Below are 14564 nucleotides of genomic sequence, written 5' to 3' on the forward strand. Positions count from 1 at the left end.
AGAGTTTTCTATAAAACACTTGAAGCTTGAGCGTGTGTGATGTACAAACGTTGAACTTCAGACACACGAAAGTATTGAAACACTAGATCAATACAATGGCCAGGGGTAACATTACAATACCCCTGGCCATTTCGTGAAGTCAGGTTTTTGCTGCTCAGGGCAGGTTACCCCCACCATCAGTCTAATCTTTCAGTTTCTCTATGCCTGTTCAAACTGGAGTTTGGTCAAAGAGAGGCTAGAGGCTAAATCATCTCAGGTTAAAGGTCTTAATGGCCTACGAGTTCAGCAGCAGGGACACCTGGCTTGAAACCCATTATTGAAAAACAATTGACTTTAATTTTGAATGGTCATCCCACTTTGTGTAGCTCTTTTATGAAGAAATTCAGACAGAAATGTCCTCTCACAAGACATACACATCCATTTTGTACATGTTTAACATCATCAACATATTAAAAAGAGTTATTTTAGCATTTCTCCATTTTGTATTAAATCTTTTTTTTTTTTTTTAATGTTATTTTTGGGGGCTTTTTGCCTTTAATCGGATAGGAGAGTGACAGAAAAGTGGGAGAGAGAGTTAGAGTGGGATCCGGAAAGGACCACGGGTCGGGAATCGAACCCAGGTCGCCAGTGTACGGTGCAGGTGCCCCAGCCAGTTGCGCCACGGCCGGGGCCTAAATCTATTTCTATATATATATATATATAACATAATGAATTTTGGTTGCATTAAATACCAGCTTGATCAATTTTCTTAGAGGAACTGCTGATAGGAATGAGCTGACATAATCGTTGTAAAAAGTCACATGAAAACTAATCCTGGCAGGGACATCCATTCCAAGCATCTGCCAAAACTTAAGCCTATAGTGTTGATTACCTGTGCAGGTTGAATACAGTTCTGCCAGAAGCCTAATTAATTCTAGGAAGACTGTGCTATTCAGTTGAGACATGCTCTAAGATAAGACTTGTGAAGACCTTGTCTAATTGGAAAATTACCAAAGATAACGTTTCTCCAGTCCAAGCTACAACAGGCCTTTGTAAAATCACTTGGAGCTAAAATCCCAGTTAACATACAGAGAAAAGAAGCCAAGCCATAATTCCTCAAGGGAGAAGAGTCTCAAACCACAGAAAGAGGGAGAAACACACCCATTTAAAAGTCACAATTTTCTCCTTTATCCAGAGCAACTGTTCCACATAATTGCTAGCCAAACCCCACTCTAAGCTGCAACTTATTAAACATTAAACATTAATGACACCAGCTATGATGAAAGTCCAAAACATGTTAATGCTTCTTCATGGTAAATAAATTATGTCAAAATGTTAGCTACAGTGAATTATTTAAAAATAAGGAACCCCCTACCAACATGAAAGATACAATTTCCATCAAGGATAGTTAATTGTGGGAGAATAAAATTGTAGAGTGATCAGAAGGAAAATTAAAGCCAAAGAAGGAAACAACATACTCCCTGACCTCACACAGTCTAACTTCTCAGTACCAGCTTAGCCAACCTGAGTCAGGGCCACATTCCTAACAGCTTTTAGCAGATAGTTACTAAGAGTCCAGTGAGTAGTCTGAACTCTGGGTGAGAAATATTTCCGGAGCATGTGCTGTGTACCTTTGTCCAACTACCGGGCAAATTACAGATTGATTGTTTGTTCTGTGTTGAAAAGAAACACAGAACAAACATTAAAACAAATAAAACATTAACATGATTTTTCCAAAAATATACCTGGCGTTAAATTCACCAGGACTTTGGTTTTCTTCATGGTTTAAAATTGTGACAAAGGACATGATTTAAATGCAAAGGAAAATGCGAATTGAAATCAAAGTCAATCCATATGTTTAATTCAAGCAGTCTGTCAGCTGTGATTAACCATTAGGGTTTCATAAATCCAACTGATAAGAATTTATGTAAGGTAAAAAGATTATCTTTTTCCAAGTTGATGTTAACAATGCTAGAATTTAAAGTCACTTAAAGGTCACTTTATCCTGGAAAAAAAAAACCCAGCCGAAACCAAGAGAGCAATTTATTTTGTACCCACTGACGAATCATGTGGAAACACCAAGATACTAAATTAAACTCCATATGTGTTTTAACATGTACTTATGAATTAACGGATTCTTTAGAAATCATAGGAAGTTTGGCAGGAGATGAATCTTCCACAGATTTTTAAAGGGAAAAATAGCTTTAGGATATGTCTCTATATGTCATTTTAATTTATTAATCTAAATCTCCTCAGGACTACATAAATGATGCTTCCAGTATTGAAGTTTGAAGTCTATTCCAGACATGTGGTGTGGTTTCATAAATTGGAAGTAACGCTTCCTCCCACTGCAGGTCATAATATGCTAATAAATTATGCTGGACTTTTCTTATCATTGAATCACTGAGAGGGTCATCATTCACCACCACATTTTTGGCCCTGGTAGTCATGAAACCTTATTAATCTCCAAGAGGAGCTGATGAACATTCAGGATTATTGACCCTAATGGGCCTTCAATGAAGTCTACGGTCTTCACCTTGTGTTAAAGAACATGCCAGAACAGGACAACAAGCTAACTGCCAGAGGAAATATGCACGCAAAGTTGCAAAGAAAGAGGCAGCTGACTCTTTTAGCTTGCCAATAATTGATTTATGTATGTTTAAAAGGTAAAAACCTTTTATCCCTGCATTCAGTCAATATGAAGTATCCACATTAAATCAGTTACTATCTTACACAACTGCTTCCTAATGAGTGTGTGATGTCATTTAGTTGCATATCGGATGATAAACAGTGTTATGACATCCTGTCCTTATGCTATAACAAGGATTTTAAAGATGAGTGTAATGTTGGTGGACCATGTGTGTAGAGGGAAGCCCGCACCAATCTATTGTCACTTTTATTTCCCCAGTTAAAGCAAAATTATGGATGAGCCTAAAACAACAGCTTTCTTTCTGCACATGTAGATCCTAAAAAACAGCCAACATCCGTATACTACTCTTTGGCGAACAGCAATATAGTCTCACTGCTCAAGAAAGGAAATAAAACACACACACACACACACACACACACACACACACACACACACACACACACACACACACACACACACACACACACACACACACACACACACACACACACACACACGCACACTGAATAATTAAAATTTTGCTTATGGGGGAAATGTAGGTTAATCTGTCAGAGGCTGGTAAAACCCATGATCTATGAAAGCACCGCAAGCGAAATGTGATTGTGCCACCCACTGAATATGATGATGATGGTATCTTGATATATCAGAAAGCATGTGTATTTACACTAGAGCTTGTACAAAACCACACCCTGTGATACGAATCTATGCTGCAACATGTGTTCTGGGTTTATCTCCCTGCGATACGCAGTGGGCAAAGTGTGCAAGTCAGATAGGATAAGATTGATAGCTTTAGTCACTCTTACTTCCTTTAACCATAGTATTTGAAAAGGTATTAAAAGAAAGCAAAATGAACATCAGAACTTAAGTTAAACAGGGATTGGATGCAGCGCTGTGCTTTCAAACATATTTATTCACATTGTTGCGTAACCCTGCTGTTAAGTTGCCAAACCAGGGATGTGACCACGCGAAAGTGTGTGGAAATGTTCTCTTTTGCATTGGGCCAGTGAAGGGAACTACCAGTCTGGTGATGATTATAGGATTGAGAGATGACGGGAGACTAAACTAATTAACATCTAAGGACCATGTCTGTTAAATGAACTGCTCAAACAAATAGACTAAATAAACTCAACCAGCAACCGCACTCAAGCTCACCCTTGTCCCCTCTTCACTGTTACAGCACAAAACACAGTGATTGTGTTTTGATCTAAATAGCAAAGCCGTTATGTTGAAAACTGGTACTTCATAACACTGACGCTAATTATGATTAAAACCAGCATTTCTTTCCACCCTTCTTCTGTGTGAAAGATATTTGAATTTTATTTTGAAGTCGCCATAACACATGTTTTTAGACTCTTGAGTCAAAATCATTTCTTTCACAATACAGAAGTAAGTAAGATGGAAGGAGTGGAAAAAGCAAATGATGTGTTCAGAATATTGTGCCACAGTGGCTAAGTGGACACCCACCTGGGAGTCCCTCTGTGTACTTTCTCAGATGTAACTGGCATCATGCTGTTGTTTCTCTTTGCTTTTTGCTTTTACAGCCCTTTATTGGAAAACCTAAATAACCTGTTTTATTCAACTATATAAATGAAGAAAAAGTGTTGCTGTTTAAGTGATGAACGGTGATGCTTTTCAACTGGCAATGGACTGAGACTGTTTGAATGAAATATAATGGTGAACTGTAACTTTATGAATTGTGTAAGAATGTCATAACCTAGCATTCATAAATGACACAGTATGATCTTCACACTGTCATTGCGCAGTTTTCATTGTGTCTGATGTGCAGCTGCAGCAACAGCTTTAACTCTGCTCTTTTGGTACAGCTTGTGGGCTTCTCTTTAGTACTCTCTCTCAAATAGTTGTATTCTCTGTCCACCCTAGTTTCCCAGCTCACTCCTTTCTAAGTCTCTGTAACCATTCTTTCTCTTTTTTTAAGGCTCCCTCCCGCCCACCGACCCCCAGCTACTCTTTCCCTTTTCGTCCCTTTTATTCTCATGAAGTTTGCATTCCACACCTCCTCTGTAGACTGCACACAAAAGAGCAGAAAGCGCCACTCCTGACCTGTGGCAAACATTCCAGTCCCCTCGGCCCTTTCACACAGCCAGGGTCCCTTATCCTTCCAGCAGCATCAGACAGAATATGTCTCTTGTCCAATGCGACTGTAATAAGATGCCACCACCAGCAGGGCCAAAACAAATGATGGTCAGTGTGATATACTTACTGTGTGTTAAGGAATATTACTAAAGCATTTTTTTTCTAAGAAAAAAAAATCATGCACAAAAACTGCATATTCTAATGTATAAAAAACGTAACATTCATTTGTTTTTAATAAATAGCTTGAAAGCGTTGTACATAAAAAAACCTCGAAAATCATTCAGTCCATATTTAATGATGATAATTAAAAACAGACATTGGCTGCAAAACGCCCGGAAACCAGTGAATGTTCCAGGTGCATCTGCTCATGTATCCCTAAAGTCTGTACTCAGGAAATTAACTATTAAGCTATGAAAGTTGGGTTAGAGGAGATGGGGGTGTCCTTTTCTTTGACTTGGACTTCTACAAAGAGATTACAGATATACAGATGGATGATGTAGGTTTCAGGGAACAGCTGGAGTGCGGTCAGAGGTGTCAGAGGAAACAGGTGAAAGCTCTGATGAAGCATGTGGAAAAACCTGCTATAATGAGGGTTATGTGGGTTCAGAGGTTCAGAAGAGAAACTATACAGGGTGAAGTTTGAGATGAAAACGGAGGATGGTTTACAACAAGTCATCAAAAGCAAAAAAGAGCATGTTGGTTGAAAAAGCAAGTATGGACTTGTGTTATCTCCCCCCTCTTTACTCTTTCCTCTGTCCTTCTGTGCCTCAATCTTCTGAAATTCCACACTAATAGCTTGGAGGTGGGTCAAAATCAATGGCTGTCCAGCCGCCTCTTCATCATCACTCACACCTATCCCTTTTCTCCAAAGGTAAAGCAAGCCAGGAACAGCCCTGACCTTACTCCAGTCACTTATTCCAGTCACTTATTCCCAGCCCAATTTGTTTCAAATTCACTGGTGGGCAGCTTTAAGATAGTGATATGACCATTTTGGGGCTGCTATTCCTATTCTGAGATTTAGTCTGCCATTATACTCAATTTTAGGTTACTCTGAAATTGTCAGCATTTTGCCTAAACTTTCCCTGTGATGCATGTTTCGCACACTGTCAGCTTGGATTTGGAGCAGCTTTATCTGACAATGCAAATTATTATTTTATTATCTCATTGGAAACTTTTGCTTTCTGGTGAGCCACAGCTTGGGGGTGTTCTCAATGAGCAGACTTTAGCTTTGTGAGACAGCAAGAGGAAATTGGGCCTGAACTCTTGAACGCTGACAGTGTGCTCTCTGTTTTCATATAGCCATTGTACCACAAGCAGTGATGATTGGATAAAGATGTTTCATTATCTATTCTTATATTTTGTGGTTATATAATTCATTACATATTTGAGGTTAATTCTTTTCACAGCAAGACTAAACCTGTCTTTGCGTAGTCAGCCTACTGGTTGGCTAACCCTTTAAGGATCTAACCAGGACTAAAACATGTCTTCCTCCCGTCTTCCTTCAAGATTATGACCAAAAAGAATAGCTACTATTGACTCCCTATAGTAGTAACCTCAGTTTGGCCCCAGAGGAAACACCCTGTCCCTGTCCTCTCCCACTGTTCCCTGTGTGTGTGTGTGTGTGTGTGTGTGTGTGTGTGTGTGTGTGTGTGTGTGTGTGTGTGTGTGTGTGTGTGTGTGTGTGTGTGTGTGTGTGTGTGTGTTTGTGTGGGCTGTGCAAATAATTGTGGGATATGTTCAAAAGGACAGAAAGGTTGTTCGTCAGAAAAATATCATGAATTACATGCACATTCTAGTTGCATCGTTACAATATAAAATCAGATTTCAAAATCTGAGAGTGATCAACAGAGAATTCTGCCAAACTTAGTCTACCTGTGTGGAGCTACGTTTCAGTCCCGTTTATCTGATTAATTATTGTAATTTGTAATCCTTGAGCAGAGAAGATCCATCATATTAATTCCAGCTCAGTCTAATTCCCTAAAACAGACATAATTGTGTTAATTGTGTCATTATCTAATAAATGCATTAAGATGTGTTTTTGTCTTTGGGTGAACCAGCACGAGTGTTTGCAATTTCCGTTTTGTAAAGTTGATAGTATTTGAGTGTGAAGTGTTGAAGTGAATGCAAACATTCTAAGTAAGTTAAAAGAGAAAGGCATAAATCACTTTAGTGGTAAGTAATTTCGACAAATCGCTGACTCACGAATCACTCCAGATAGCTTTTTGGACATCCACACTTCACTGCTTGGGGTTACTAAGGCTCAGTACTAGAGTAAATGGAAAACAAAGACCTTGCATGTGGTTGCATATCATTAAGCAACAAGTCTACACTCAGCAGACTCTGGCCCTTGCACTATGGCCTTTAAACAGAGGGGAAAAGCCTGGTTTCAGATCTTATCACGGGAACTTCGACCCCTTACGACATTCATCAAGAAATGTCACCATAAAAGACCCTTGCTGTGCTGATCACAACATTGCCAAACCAAACTACGACAGCCGATAACCAAACTCAGACCATTGTTCTTACAGACCTATATAGATTTAATATGTGGATTACAGTGATGCAATTAGCAATACTTTTTGATGAGCCATTATTCATCCATTAAGGACTAACGCTTCACAAGTGTGCTACACTGTTGATAACCACCAGGTGGCAGTACAATGCAGTGCATTACGAAACTTTAAACATCACCTTTCAAAATGATGGTAAGCATAGGATGACAAGTTATATAAATAAGTCAAGAGTCCAACAACAAGCAAGTGCTTGGATTTATGGGGTGTAGATATAGCCAATGCAACAGCAAATACCATAATAATAATAATAATAATAATAATAATAATAATAATAATAATAATAATAATAATAATAATAATAATAATTAGTAGTATTATTATTATAATTACTACTATTATTATTATTATTTATTATTTTAATTGGTATGATTTTGTATGTTCATATGTGTAGCCGACATGTGTTATAGCTCATTTGGTTTAAATTAACAGTATTAGTAGTATTTTATTATAAAATATATTTTTTATAAATTAAAAAAACACTGTGTTTGATACCATAAAGAGTGTGCCATAACTTCTAAATAAGTCCTATCTAGAATATGAACTTTAATATAGTAGTAAATCAGAAATAACATGAGCTAAATGAACAAAACATCATGTGACTACTGTATAACTGTTCAGTTATTCGTTGTTGGGGTCACCAGCTCAAAAATCAACTAAGCACTGCCCCCTCTAAAACACGCACGTGCGCGCATGCACGACCGCACACATTTTAAAAGAATTAACTTCATTTTCAGGGCAAGCGGCACCTATCATGTTTTGAAATCTTGTCCTAAAGGGGTGTTTGCAATGCTACGTCGTTTTTGCTTACTGATTTTATTTAACATGTGACTGAATTAGAGGCTCACATGGTTGCGGTGGCTGCATGATCCGCTTTAGCTTTTTAAAGTCCGGTGGTCGGTAGCTCCCTCGGCAGCAACCATCCAGAGCAGAGGACCGCTGAAAAACACAGCGCCTACGCGGACAAATCATGGCGAACAGCGGGCAGAAAGTTGTGCTAATCACCGGCTGCTCCTCCGGCATTGGGTTACGAATCGCCGTCACGCTGGCCAAAGATGAAAAGAAGCGTTACCATGGTAAATGCGCTTTCTTCTACATTGTTTCTTTGATTGGACCTATAAGTAGCAAGCCTATAACAGTTTGGTTCGCTTGAAACCCTATTCCTTGTTTACTTTCCCTGCAAAGCTCTGCAGCTGCACCGATCCTCCTTTACGCACACAGTTCGGTTGAGTGTAAAGTGCAACTATTCGTCTTAAAGGCAAATAAGTTATTTGGTGCAGTGTCCCTTGATATAACTACTCTAGTGATATCGGATCCATATACTTTTATAAGGAATGGGATTCAGTCGCCCCTTTAGTTCAACAATTATCATCTGCAAGCACAGTTTCCAGGCTAGGGCTCTGCGAGGATGCCGCTTTCCTGGCGGAATCATAAAAGGAGTCTTGTCAGTTTTCTTTCAAGTGACTTCTCCAGCACAAAGCCCTCTTTTATCGCAGTGAATTGTAGACCGCCTGCTCCGGTTTAGTACCGTGTCTAATGTGCCTATAGTCCCTTCACTGGAGCGAGTGTTGAAAGGGGGACAAAGTTTGAGACCTGTACAAGCAAGGGTTCACTCTAGAGCAAGGGGCTGTTTGAAGTCTTCATTGGTGCACGGTGGATTTCGGGTGTCCCACTTTGACACTGTTGGTCTGTGCGTCTCCTCTCCTGCTTCCCAGCCATCGTTAATGTCACTCTAGGAATTGGAGATCCAAAACGTTACTATGTTACGGAGCCTCAGATAGAATTACATCAGACCACCTACCCACCCCCACCCCTGTTGGTAAGAATTGGCCCTCAAGACCCCTGTTGTTGTTAGATGTGACTTTGTACTGAATAACATAATTAGCTGTAGGGCTGCAGTCAATGTGTAAAGACGGAAACCCATGATTTCAGCAGTCATCTTATACATTATCTTATTAAATAAATGTGAGTTGTACGGCTTTCTGTTTTGCCATTAAAAAACCCACAGTGCAAGGGTTAGTAAAAGTATATTTTTTCTTTGGACGGCCATGCGGGATCTGATTGGATTTATTACCGTGAAATAGATGAGCAAAATATAAGCGATTAACTGCTCCCATAACACTGGTTTGAGCACTTTTTTCACAACGTGACCTGCTTTCAATAAGGCCACCTCTGAGCAATGAAGCTGATCTGCCCTTTTCCCAGGCTCTTTAGGAAATCCAACAGAGATTAAATATTGCATTGTGCGTAAAGTATTAATTAGTTGCAGTAACATGCACCAAACTCAGAATAACCCCCAAAAGACCTTTGTGTGTGCAATGCAATGTGGTTTATTCAAAAATGTTTATGCAGCCCAAGAGTAGGCTAATTCTTGCAGGAGCCAGAAGAACAATGGATCTCTTGTTCACTTCTCTACCAATAAAATAATCTCTTGCTTGCTTCATGGACACACAGCTCTCAAATCGTAAGATTAGACTTAGTTAGACGTCATTAATCCATAGTGTGTATATAAAAATTTGCAAAAACATGACACTTACATTCTCAAATTCTGCAACATTCTCAAAACAATTGACCTTGTTTAATTTATGTACAACATAAAAGGAAACATCAGTGACATTGCATTGCAAATCAAAACAACACTGATTCCCTCTTTTATTTATTTAGGCAGCTATGTCTCTGTTCAAACAAGAATAAAGTGATGTTTTACCTTTGTCTGTGAAGGACAACAGGTAGATTCAAATGAATGTGTGCAAAGAGGTTGTTTACTTCCCCGATTGCCATTGTGCAACACCACTGTATCCCTTTCTTGCTGCTAGATTGTGACAGTCAGCAAAGTGATAGCACGACATACAACATTAAAGAAGCCATGAAAGTCAAGTCAACACAGTGGGGATAGCTGCTGTCGCTTGTCATGATAAATGAATCTGCTGTGGTTTAATGTCACACAACGTTTAAAGTTCAGAGGAAATCAATGCTATGTCAGGCGTGGTCCCTGCTAAGAACTTTGACCTGCACGACTCTGACACAACAGTGTGTGTGTGTGTGTGTGTGAGGGTGGGTGAGTCCATGGGTGCGTGCGTGAGTGTGTGTGTGTGTGTGTGTGTGTGTGTGTGTGTGTGTGTGTGTGTGTGTGTGTGTGTGTGTGTGTGTGTGTGTGTGTGTGTGTGTGTGTGTGTTAGAAAAGCCATTTGGGCACAGATTACAGGTTTCACAGTACTGTGAGTCACTTTTTTAGTGGGAGAATGGATCAAGAGTGTTTTTCTTTTTTAAAAAGAGGAACTATTTCTGTACTGTTTTTGGACTTAATTAACCAAAAAGTCATCTTAATACTGTTGATGTATTTGGTTCCAATAGAAGTAAAAAAACAGTGTTATACCATTGAGTTTGAATCCACAACATATGTATGAGTAACATCGTATTTTGCTCTTTTCTGTCTGTCCCTATCAGTCATTGCCACCATGCGGGACCTGAGGAAGAAGGACAAGCTAGTGGAGGCAGCAGGAGATGCCTATGGCAAGACCTTGATGTTGCTTCCACTAGACGTGTGCAGTGACGATTCAGTAAAGCAGTGCATCAACAATGTCAAAGACCGCCATATTGATATCCTCAGTGAGTGGGATAAACCTGAAACTAGGCTTTCTATGCCTCCTATATGACCCCTTCCCTAGCTTTGAATAACATTTGAATGGCATGTTTTGTTTCTTCACATATATTTCCGATAAGTTCCACAATACTTTTAGTATATGACTTTCAGTCAATAACTAAAGTACTATAAGACTTAGTATGTCTATTTGTGTCTAAAAGTGATATCCAAATGCATAGACTAAATGTAAACCTTTCCATGAAAGTAGACTTTTTTTTTGAGCAAAATGTGATGTCATACTTTCCTGAGAGAGAGAGAAACAGTAAACATATAACAGACTTGTCAAGTGGAAAAGCTAAATATCACAGGACAGTGTTATGACTGTACTAATATCACAACTTTAGGACAACATTTTTGAAGTAACTGAAATGTTTTCAGTCTCTTGTAGCGTAGGTTTTGCAGTTGACATAATGAGTAGGTGGGGGGAGGACATTAGGAGAGTCTTGAAATTCTAGTGGGCAGACAGATTCTGCTTCCAAACAGAAAGGACCACCATGCTAATATGATGTGTGTGAAAATTATCTGAAACTGAAGGTTTAGCTCTCTATGCCATGAAACCTTTTGCTTTTTTACTTATCTTAATTAGGGTGCTTACAGCTCAAACAAAGCAGACAATGTATTTTGTAACCCGAGAAAATCTCAGATTTTCAATGGTGTTGATCGTTCAAAATTTCTTCTCTCCACCATACTCTAAATCTTAAACAACATCCCACTTCACCTCAATACTAAGACCAGTAGCCCTGCAACATTGACTGGTGTTACATCACACTTCACTGTTGTCATACACTGACATCTGGTGGCAATATTTAGAAATACCATTTGGAATCTATGGCAGAGGGATCTATTTTGTAAAAAGGCCAGTGAGCAGTGCATACAAACCACATATCACTTCATATTAAGTCACTGCAGAACAATATCTTATTATCATTTTGATAATAACAATGTGGCAGTATTTCATCCCTGCGTCTGCTTGTCTCCTGTCAGTCAACAATGCAGGTGTGGGCTTGCTGGGACCTGTGGAAAGCATCAGCATCGAGGAGATGAAAAGAGTATTTGAGACCAACTTCTTTGGTGTTGTTCGCATGATCAAAGAAGTGATGCCTGACATGAAGAAGAGGCGTTCAGGGCACATCATGGTCATGAGCAGTGTCATGGGTCTTCAGGGTAGGTTTTTGTGTATTTAACAATGCAGGATAAAATCTGCAATCGGGTTAAGTATTGGTCCAAGAACACATGAAAATATACTAATAATTCAAACAGGGTGTGAAAAGACATGTACTAAGTCTTTGCAGATATTGACAGGAGCAATGCTCTCAGAAAACGTAATACAGTTTATTAAACTAAATGTAAATCTAAAATGCATTGTTTTCTTGAAGTAGTAATACATATTTGTGTATTTAAAGGCATAACTTTATTCTATTTATGAGCTCTCTACCTTTGACTTATATTTCCAGTAAAGGTTTGCTCTCCTGACTTTTTGCAAATTTTTTTAGTGTTTGTTTGAACTTGTTTTAAATGTCAGATTTGGGTGGTTTTTCAGGATAAGTTAAAGAATATGCTACAAGTTGTTAATCACATGCAAGTAGGCTGAACAGACTCTCACTTTGTTCTGGCTCTAATATTGTACTATTTGTCATGTATCTGTTACTTTGTTGATTTGAGTATCTTAGGCCATTATGTGTAAATTAAATCTGACGCCTGTCTGCTGTTAATTGGGTAGTGTGAAGTGAAAAAGAATACAAAGCAGTGACACTGTCCCTTATCTCTCTGTTTTGTTGATTTAGGAGTGGTGTTCAATGATGTTTACACTGCCTCTAAGTTTGCCATGGAAGGTTTCTGTGAGAGTATGGCCGTGCAACTGATGAAGTTCAATATCCGGTAGATTACCCTCTTTCCTCTGTTCTTCTTTCGCATCTGTCTTTGCTTTGTAGTGTACATGCTATTTCACAGGCATTTCTGCATCTGACTCCCCACAGGTTGTCCATGATCGAGCCTGGCCCAGTGCACACTGAGTTTGAAACAAAGATGATGGAGGATGTAGCCAAGATGGAGTATCCAGGAGCAGATGCCGACACAATTCGTTATTTTAAAGACGTTTACCTGCCATCATCCATAGATATATTTGAAGCCATGGGCCAGATGCCAGATGACATAGCCAAAGTAAGGGAATGGTTTTTAATTCACATTGGGCCATTCTGTTTAAGGATTCAAGGAACAATAAAGTGTGTCTCTAATAACTAACTGGTACAAACATTCAAGAAATCTATATAACAATGAAATAAGTAAAAAATGTTTTTTCTTCTCGTCTCTCCAGTGCATCAAAAAGGTTATTGAGTCAAACAGCCCTCGCTTCAGGAACCTCACCAACAGCCTCTACACACCAATTGTGGCCTTAAAGTATGCTGATGAGACTGGTGGCCTGTCTGTCAACACCTTCTACAACCTGCTCTTCAATTTTGGACCTCTCATGCACATCACCATGAGCATCCTCAAGTGCCTGACATGCAGTTGCCTGCGTAGACGCACCATCTAACCTAACTGTAGAGGGTGGACAGGTGCTCCCCCCTTACCCTTAGTTTGTTGATCCCCACTAGTTCTTGGTAAGCTAGAGCCAGTAACTCTGGGGAGAAAAGGTGCTTCTTTAGTTCAAAGACACTAGCATAATAAGCTTTGCCAGAAAATATGCACAATTGCACAGGTTTGTCCCAGATACGTAGGATGACCTCAAGTACACACACACACACACACACACACACACACACACACACACACACACACACACACACACACACACACACACACACACACACACACACACACACACACACACACGACAGAAAAACAAGCATCACACACATTTGATTATTGTACATACTATAAATCTAAGGTCATGCCTTAGTCAGAGCTAAAGTGGTTATATAGTGGTTAGATGTCTATATTTTTGAAATGAGAAAGGACATGAAATACAATCCCCATATACACACAACTCTGTAACTAAGCACAAACTCAGTTACAGAGAGAAACAATAAAATGATAGTGAAAGTGTAATAATAATGCTATAACTTGTAGTCTCGAGGTGACTGTTCACTCAGGCTGATTAGACTTATAACATGTATGACAGAAACATAAATAATATCTACCTTTTCTGTTTTCTGCCCTAAAGTTCATGTTTTCCTCTGCGTAGTGTTCTCATGGTCATAACTGCTGTTCAATCAGATTTTTGTTGTTGTTGATAATTTGATTGTTTTCGATTTTTTAAGGTTTGTGAAGGGGTGGGTCAGATATTTATAATCCAGAATCTTGATTTAAAAATAAACTGAATTCTGATTTACCCTCAAAAGTATATTTCGTTTTTAAGGGTATAAATAATAAAAGTGATTACTTTGAATATCTTTCTTGATAATTTAGGTTCTGCAAGGTAATTCTCTCTGGTTGAAAGAATCCTTGTGTACCAAGAGAGGGCAGTATTTCATTGTTTTTTTCCTTGGTGACAAACCTGTGGATTTAACAGGCTCGACAGCCGGCATATCATGAATTGTAGTGTAAAGGAATTTGTCCGAAGTGGCCTGAAATAGACAGGTTCAACACAATTGAAGAGTTGGCCAAATTGATAATTTAGCTGGCATGG

At 39.0% G+C, this 14564-nt stretch overlaps 1 protein-coding gene across 1 annotated transcript; it reads left to right on the plus strand.

Moving 5' to 3' along the window:
- The first annotated feature begins 7994 nt into the window (after positions 1 to 7994).
- rdh8a (retinol dehydrogenase 8a) lies at positions 7995 to 14276 on the plus strand. Its single transcript, XM_063902966.1, has 6 exons — positions 7995 to 8369; positions 10741 to 10902; positions 11921 to 12100; positions 12721 to 12814; positions 12913 to 13096; positions 13251 to 14276. The coding sequence occupies exons 1-6, from the start codon at positions 8264 to 8266 to the stop codon at positions 13467 to 13469; spliced, it is 945 nt and encodes a 314-aa protein (XP_063759036.1). The 5' UTR covers positions 7995 to 8263; the 3' UTR covers positions 13470 to 14276.
- The last annotated feature ends 288 nt before the right edge of the window (positions 14277 to 14564 follow it).

This window comes from Eleginops maclovinus, chromosome 16, assembly GCF_036324505.1.
Source record: "Eleginops maclovinus isolate JMC-PN-2008 ecotype Puerto Natales chromosome 16, JC_Emac_rtc_rv5, whole genome shotgun sequence".
Classification (NCBI taxonomy): domain Eukaryota; kingdom Metazoa; phylum Chordata; class Actinopteri; order Perciformes; family Eleginopidae; genus Eleginops; species Eleginops maclovinus.

Excerpts from the sequence above, each read along its gene's own strand:
- rdh8a (XM_063902966.1), top strand. The coding sequence starts at position 8,264 with ATGGCGAACAGCGGGCAGAAAGTTGTGCTAATCACCGGCTGCTCCTCC. Across the intron at positions 12,101-12,720 it reads CAGTGTCATGGGTCTTCAGG|GAGTGGTGTTCAATGATGTT; the intron begins GTAGGTTTTTGT and ends TTGTTGATTTAG. Across the intron at positions 12,815-12,912 it reads CTGATGAAGTTCAATATCCG|GTTGTCCATGATCGAGCCTG; the intron begins GTAGATTACCCT and ends GACTCCCCACAG.